The sequence below is a fragment of the Orycteropus afer genome, unplaced genomic scaffold (assembly GCF_000298275.1).
Source record: "Orycteropus afer afer isolate SDZICR_OR568_19922 unplaced genomic scaffold, OryAfe1.0 scaffold00032, whole genome shotgun sequence".
NCBI lineage: Eukaryota > Metazoa > Chordata > Mammalia > Tubulidentata > Orycteropodidae > Orycteropus > Orycteropus afer.
In genome coordinates this window covers 4885136-4893712 of record NW_006921619.1, presented here as the reverse complement: position 1 = coordinate 4893712, position 8577 = coordinate 4885136, and the positions used below count along the sequence as shown (strand labels likewise).

The window sequence follows — 8577 nt, the reverse complement described above, 5'->3', positions numbered from 1 at the left end:
AGCGACCCCTCCTTGGGTTTCCGAGGCAGTATCACTATGGAAGTAGGAATGCCCAACCTTCCTTCCGAGGAGTGGCTGGTGAGTTTGAACCGCCAGCCTTCTGGTTAGCAGTCAAGTGCCTTAGGCACTATGCTACCAGAGCTCCCTATTTATGGTCTTAATGGATACTAATTCAGTTACTATTACATGGAGATCTGTGAAGTACAGTAAAATCTGTGAAAGCTGAAACCTGTGTAAGGCAGAAACTTGTCTAACCCAATAAACCAAGCCCACTGCCATCAAGTCAGTTCCAACTCATGACAATCCTATAGGATAGAATAGAACTGCCCCATAGGGTTTCAAGGCTGTAAATCTTTACAAAAGCAGACTATCACACCTTTATTCCATGGAGTGGCTGGTGGGTTCGAACCACTGAGCTGTGAAAGCCCAGGCTCCTTGGAAACCCCTCAGAGAAGGGAAACTCAAACATTTTCCGCTAACAGAGAGTGATAGAAAAGTGGTAAGACTGCATCCTTTCAAAGGCAGAAAACTTTTAAGACCTAGAAAAACAAGACAGTCCCTTTGAGTTCCATCTCTAGTGGGTTTCACTATATGTAAGTGTTAAAGGAGAGATGATGTCTTCACCTAAAGGCTGAGGGCAATAGCTCTACCTATGGAAAGATACAGTCTGTATTGCCCTTTGAAACAGACAAGTCTGATGATGCTATACCTGATTGTATTTTATGGGACCATTAGAAGGAGCTTGGGGGACACAATCAACTACTGACCTAAAGATTGGAAGTTGGAATCTACCCAGAGGCACCCAGGAAGAAGGTCCTGGAGACCTGCTTCTGGAAGATCACAGCCACTGAAACCCTGTGGAGTACAATCCTGCTCTGGAGATCCAGGGGCCTCCATGAGTCAAATTGACTCCGGGGCAGCTGGCTCGGGTGTTTGGGTCTGCAGAACCATTATAAGAGGAAAACAAAACACTTGGAAGGAAGATGGAAGAAAAAATTATCAAGGCTGGAAAGAATTAGAATGGTTAGAGTGGCTGACAGGGACCAGTTTTTACATCACAAAATGATGACATAAAATATTTCTCTTCTCTTATTGCTATAGTTGACAACACTTTCAATTCGCCAAGTTGGAAGGGGGAGCAACAAAAAGTTTGAGATTGCCAGTCGAAATGGACTTGAGAAATACATCTTGCAGGTAAAGCTCTTGTCTTCCCCATAGGGGTTCTCTACTTTTTCTTTATTACATTCCCATTACTTGACAGGGAGCTCTGGTGGAACAGTACCTAAGGCATTTGACTCATAACCAGGAGGTTGGCAGTTCAAACCCACCAGCCACTCCACAGAAGGAAGCAATCTACTTCCATAAAGATTTACCACCTAGGAAACCAAATGGGGGTTGCTGAGTTGGAATCAACTCAAGGGCAATGAGTTTGTTTTTTTTTGGTTTATGACCTGACAAATGTTTTCTATTGGGTTATTCCAAAGGTTACCCAAAGAATAGAAACCCTGTATAATTAATATTCAGGGTGATCTGATATCACAGTGCTGTCTTATCTGTAATTGCAGGCAGCTTCAAAAGAAATCAGAGATTGCTGGTTTTCAGAAATAAGTAAATTACTGATGGAACAACAAAACAGTACTAAAGGTAAGATTGCCCCTACTCACCTTAGTCTGCAGAGTTATACTGATTCCAGCTTTGTGATGGGTGTGCATATTGGGAATATTGTTAAAGAAAATGGTTTGCTGGGAAAATAAACTGTGGCCACATTTCCACAGATCCTGGAACGCTTGTACTTACTTTAGGTTGTATGGTGGTTTCTTGGTTGTGTGTAGTTGTATGTGTTTCTTTTACTTGCATTCCCCACACATACCTAATTGCCAAGGTTGACCTTCTCAGTCAAAAATCTAAGACTACCCAAAAAAATCTAGAAACCCAAAAGACTTTTTAAAAACATGACACCTAATTCATGTACCATAAAACTCACCCTTTTAAAATGAACAATTCAGTGGGCTTTAGTCTATTCACAGGTGTGTGAAGCTATCACCACTATCTAATTTCAGAACATTTTCATCAGCTCAAAAAAGAAATCTTTGTATCCATTAGCAGTTACTCTCCAGTCACCTCTTACTTCTAAGCCCCTGTCTCTATGGATTTTCCTATTCTGGACATCCCGTGTAATTAGAATCATACAAAATATGCCCCTTTCTCTCTATTTCTTTCCCTCAAGCTTCATCCATGTTGTAGCATGTATTGGTACTTCTTTAATTTGTATGACTGAATAATAGTCTATTACATGGTTATGCCATTTTCATTTACCCATTCATCAGCTGATGGACATTTGCCTTGTTTCCACTTTTTGGCTATATGAATAACACTGCTGTGAACATTAATGTACAAGTCTTTGTGTGGACATATGTTTTCAATTCTCTTGGATGTATACCTAGGAAAAGAATTGCTGGATCATATGACAACTCAACGTTTAAATTTTTGAAGAACTGCCAAACTGTTTTCCACAGCAGCAGCCACACTACTTCACATTCCCGCCAGCAATATGTGAGGGTTTGATTTCTCCCACATCCTCATCAACTCTTGTTATTGTCATCTTTTTTATTATAACTATCCTCATAGGAAGGAGCTCTGGTGGCGTAGTGGTTAAAGCATTTGGCTGCTAGCCAAAAGGTCAGCAGTTTGAACCCACCAGCTGCTCTATGGGAGGAAAGTGAGGCAGTCTGCTTCCATAAAGATTTACAGCCTTTGAAACACTATGGGCAGTTCAGCTCTGTCCTAAAGAGTCCCTGTGAGTTGGAATTAAGTTATGGCAGTAGGTTTTGGTATCTTAGTACGTATGAAGTGATCTGATTGTGGTTTAGATTTACATTTCTCTAGTGAAGGACCTTGGTGATTTGAACCAACCAGCACTTCCACTGGAAAAAAGACCTGGCGATATGCTCCCATAAAGATTAAAACTCCATTGCTGTGGAGTCCATCCCAACTTACCTATAGGACAGGGTAGAACTGCCCATTAGGGCTCCCAAGGCTGTAATCTTTATGGAAACAGACTACCACTTTTTTCTCCCGTGGAGTGGCTGGTAGGGTAAAGCCACAAACCTTTCATTTAGCGGCCAAGCGCTTAACCACTGCACCCAGAGCTCCTTCTCATAAAGATTACAGCCCAGGAAGCCCTAGAGAACAGTTCTACTCTGTAATGTAGGGTTGCCATGAGCTGGAATCGACTCAATAGCACACAACAGCAACAACGACTGATGATATTGAATGAGCTTTCATGTGGTTATTGGCCATTTGTATGCCTTCATTGGAGAAATAACTATTCAAATTATTTGCTCATTTTTAAATTGGGTTATTGCTTTCTGTAGGTGAATTGTAATTTTTTTCCACTCTGTGAGTTGTCTTTTCATTTTCTTGACAATGTCCTCTGAATCACGGGGCTTTCATTTATTTATTTTTCTTTTGATTGCTTTTGCTTTAGGTGTCATATTCTAAGAAGCTATTGCCTAATCCAATGTCATAAAGATTTATTTGCACCTGTGTTTTCTTCTAAGAATGTATAGCTTTACTCTGACATTCAGGTCTTTGATCCAGTTTGAATTAATTTTTGTATATTGTGCATTCTTTTGCATGTGTCCTCATACCGTTTGTTCAAAAGATTCTTTCCCTGTTTAATGGGTGTTGGCACCCTTATTTAAAATCAATTGACTATAGATACACAATTGTTAGTTGACTGTCTTTTTCTTGTGTTGTTGTTGATGTTGTTATGTGCCGTCGAGTTGGACTCGACTCATAGCAACCCCTCCTTGGGTTTCCGAGGCAGTATCACTATGGAAGTAGATTGCCACATCTTCAAATATGTCATCCTACTGCCTTCTGGCTGATAATCTTGTTGAAGGGCCCTTCCACATGGCTGGTCACCTCTCTCCTTTTGCTTTCAAGGGTCTATCTTTGTCTTTTGACAGTTTAATTATCACATATTGACGTGTGAATCTCTTTGAATTTATCTTTCTGGAGTTTGTCGAACTTCTTGAATGTGTAGATTATTGTTTTTCATCAAATTTGAGGAGCTTTCTGCCATTAATCTTCAATGTATGCATTTGTGCATGGCCAGGAATATTTCAAACCTTTGCAAAGTCCTTATGGACATTTCATTCCCAAACGTTTCCTTTTAAACTTCTTGGTTAGCCTTAGTTGGCTGCAACTCGTATCCAGTGCTTCAGGAGTTAAATAATAGAATTAAATTAAAAAATTTTTACTCTAAAATTAAATAAATAATTAAAAAGTTATTTCTAAAACTTATTTCTAATCATTTTTGACAAATGCTCCTGGAGAAAAGGATTTTCCCACTGAATGAGCTCCAAGTCAAGTCTAATAAAAACAGCCTTACAAGTGGGGTATTCCAGGGGAACCTAGACAAGTCAAAATGATTAATTATCCAGGAATGAGGCTTTGAAGGAACTTCCACCTTGTCCTTCCCCCTTCATGACTACCAGACTACTTGTTTTCACCATGATTATCGTCTTGGTTTCCATGGAGCTAGAGGTGGGAGATGGGCCTAGAGTAAATTGAAATACCACAAAGCTCACTGTTCTTACTGAGATTGAGCAGTTTTCCTTAAATATATGCTCTCTATATTGCTATCAGACTTTAATTAATACCTAGAGTTCTGAAAAATAGGTTCTGACCATTTTTTGCCAGTTTTCCCCTGCTTTTATGGAGGAGAGAGTTTTTGGAGGTTTTATTCATCCATCATTTTCACTGATGTCACTCAGTATGTTGTTGTTGTTGTTATGTGTCGTCAAGTCAGACCCAACTCATAGCGACCCCTCCTTGGGTTTCCGAGGCAGTATCACTACAGAAGTAGATTGCCCAACCTTCCTTCCAAGGAGTGGCTGGTGGGTTTGAACCACCAGCCTTCTGGTTAGCAGGCAAGTGCTTAGGCACTATGCTACCAGGATCCCCTGTCACTCACTATAGTGCTTTTAATAAAAATGATCTTAGAGTAGACTTTACCCTTTCACATTTGTTTTTCCAGTAATTTTGATGACAGTAAGGAGCTCTGGTGGCACAGTGGTTAAAACATTTGGTTGCTAATGATTGGAACACCCTCCCCACCCCCGCCCCGCTGTTTTGTGGGAGAAAGATGGGGCAGTCTGCTTCCATAAAGACTTACAGCCTTAGAAACTCTATGGGGCAGTCCTGCTCTCTCTTCTATGAGTCGTAATTGACTCAATGCTCTGGTGGCATAGTGCCTAAGGCATTGGCAGTTCAAACCTAGCAGCCATTCCATGGAAGGAAAATGGGGCAATCTACTTCTGTAAAGATTTGCCCCCTCAGAAACCCAATGGGGGTCGCTATGAGTCGGAACGGACTCGAAGACAGTGAGTTTGGTTTTTTGTTTTTTAAAACAGCAGGGATATTTGGTGGGAAAATCCACACCAAGCTACATCCATTGAGTTCTCATGTTTCCATAATGTTGCTAAGGTTAACAAATACCAGTCTCGTGGACAATCTGTCTCCTGCCATTTACTCTGGCAATGGTTTGTGTGTGTGGTAGGTAAAATTGTGTAAAAATGAAAAGATAAATTTTGTTTTCAGAAGCTTAGCAAGAATGCAACATTTCACACTCTTCTTGTTTCTGAGGATGTGAAGGTGGTAGGTGTACATCATAAGATGTGGAAAAAGATAAAGGCGTGTGATAGGAAAACCACCATGTTATTTTCTGTCATAATAATGAAGTGAAATAGGTTTTTTATTTCAACTGTAGACTCTGACAGGAAATAGTAACAAGACGACGTAGTTGATTTTAATTTGTAAAACGTTAGATGAGAAAAGCTAAGGTTGACATTTGCTTTTGAACTATTAATCCTATGTAATGGAATTGAGTATGCATGTCCTAGAGGCATGAAGCAGAAACGTATAACAGCTCTTGTAGAAAAAAAGACTTGTTTTTCCCAGAAACAACATTCTAGTCACCAGACTGTTCTAGAAATGCTTGATGCTTAGATCCATGTTTCTCAAAGGGTGCTGTAGGGACCTGCATCAGAATTACTTGAAGGGCTTGTTACAAATGCACAGTTTTGAGACAGAGGCCTTAAATACAATTTTTTTTTTCAAAAGACTGTATTGATATGTAATTGACATAAATTGTATATATTTAAGGTGTACAACTTGGTAAATTTTGACATATATACACACATGTGGGAACATCACCACCATCAAGAAAATGAACATACCCATCACTCTCAAATATTTCCTTGTTCTCCTTTTTATTCCTTCTCTCTTGCCCTCCCTCAGCCTGCACTGCTCCCAGGCAGTCACTGATCTGCTTTCTGTCACTATAGATTAGTTCACATTTCCTAGAATTCCATACATGGAATCATACAGCATATACTTTTTTTTGAGGGGTGTATGGAGGGTCTCGGAAGGAAGGTTGGGCAATCTACTTCCATAGTGATACCGCCTCAGAAACCCTAGGAGAGGTCGCTATGAGTTGGATCCGACTCCATGGCAGTGGGTTTGGTTTGGTTTATGGAGAGTCTGGCTTCTCTGTCTCAGCATAATTGCTGAGTACTGTTTATTTTTCATTATGTATTGCTGAGTAGTATTCCATTTTGTGGGATATACCTCCATTTCTTTATCCATTTACCTATTGATGAAAGCTTGGGTTGTGTCTTTTTGGCTACTTTTGAATATTGTTGCTATGAACTTTCAAATAGAAGATTTTTTGTGGACATATGTTTTTATTTCTCTTGGGTAAACACCTAACAGTTTATTGATTAGAACGTATGGTAAGTGTATGTTTCACCTTTCAAGAAATTGCCATACTATTTTCCAAAGTGGTTGAACCATTTTACATTCTCAGTATATGACAGTTTTAGTTGCACCAATGTTTGCTGTTGTCAGTCTTTTTCCATTTTAGATATTCTAATAGGTATGTAGGCGTATCTTTTTTAGTTTTTAATTTGCATTTCTCTAATTACTAATGGTCAAACATCTCTTCATGTGCTTCTTTGCCAATCATTTATCTTCTTGGTGCAGTCTTTGTTCACATCTTTTGCTCACTGTTTTCTTGCATTGTGAGAACAAAATATCTATATCTCTATCTATATATAGGAGATATATACATTTCCTGGATAGGAGTCCTTTATTAGATACACAATTTTCTTTCTGTATGTGGCTGATCTTTTCATTCTCTTAACAATATCTTTTGAAGATCAGATTTTAATTTTGATAAAATCGAGTTATTTATTTATTTATGGATTGTTTTGCTGGTATTGTACATCAGAAATCTTTCTCTAATTCAAGATCACAAAGATTTTCTCCTGTTTTATTCTAGATATTTATAGTTTTCAGTTATACATTTAAGTTTCTAATCCATTTTGAAGGAGTTCTGGTGGCATAGTGCCTAAGGCATTTGACTGCTAACTAGGAGGTTGGCAGTTCAAACCCACCAGCCGCTCCACAGAAGGCAGACTGGGCAGTCTACTTCCATAAAGATTTACTGCCTCAGAAACCCAAAGGGGGTCACTATGAGTTAGAATCAACTTGATGGCAGTGACTTTAGTTTTTTGGTTAATCCATTTTGAGTCAATTTGTGTATATGGTGTGAAATGTGAATGGAAGTTCAAATTGTTGCATATTTATCTCCAGTTGTTCAAAAGACTGTTGTTTCTCCAACTGGCCATTTATAAGTGTGCATCTATTTCTGAACTCTCTCTTCTGTTCCACTGATCTCTTTGTCTGTCTTGACATCAATACCTGGCTATCACTGTCTTGATTACTGTACCTTTTTGAAGAAGTCTTCAAATCAGGTAATGCAAGTCTTCCATCTTTGTTCTTAGCTATTCTGGGTTTGTTTTTTTTTTTTTTTTTTTTTTGCATTTCCATATATATTTTAGAATCAATATCTCAGTTTCTACAAAAAAGTTTTGTGAGATTTTATTGGGATGGTGTAAAGTCTATAGTTCTGTTTGGTGGTATTTGCATATAAAGGAGCCTATTCAGCAATGGTTTGTAGACTAGCTTGAGAGTTCATGGATAGAGTGAAAGGAAGTAAAATTGAGAGGGGAAGGTAGGCCTCATATACCAGACTGAGAAGTTTGACTTTTTGCTGTTGTAAGCAGTGGGGAGCCATTGGAGATCGAAACTACAGTTGCTGTTATTTTTTATAGCTAGGACAACACTAGAATAAAGAATGGGATTTTTTAAATTATTGTTATTGTGATTTGTGTGAAAGTTTACAGAGCAAATTCACTTTCCATACAGCAGTTCACATATACTTTGTCTCGTGACATTGACTGTATCTCCCACAACGCAACAGCTCTCCTCCCCCTTCCTCCCCACAGCCACCTCTTCCCTGTGTCCTTCCCTCACATGCACTCCTGCCCCCTGAGCTATCGCCCTGTGTATACACAGACCTTATTTTTCTCCCATGATTGTTCTCTCCAAGGAGTGTATATACCTAATGTAAATGTTCAGCTCATATCCCTGTCTTTTGTTTGGCTGGAAGCTACAGGAGTAGGTTCAGTTCCAGACCAGGAGGGCAGCTCAGGGCCATAGTCTCAG

The 8577-nt window shown here is 39.2% G+C and overlaps 1 protein-coding gene across 1 annotated transcript in view; it reads left to right on the top strand.

Annotated features, from left to right (window-relative positions):
- Positions 1-8577, top strand: part of MCF2L2 (MCF.2 cell line derived transforming sequence-like 2) — a 334093-nt gene that overhangs the window by 295606 nt on the left and 29910 nt on the right. Inside the window, exons 24-25 of the mRNA XM_007936022.1 lie at positions 1102-1194; positions 1566-1644. Of these exons, the coding sequence (XP_007934213.1) occupies positions 1102-1194; positions 1566-1644 (172 nt within the window). The remainder of the gene's footprint in view (positions 1-1101; positions 1195-1565; positions 1645-8577) is intronic.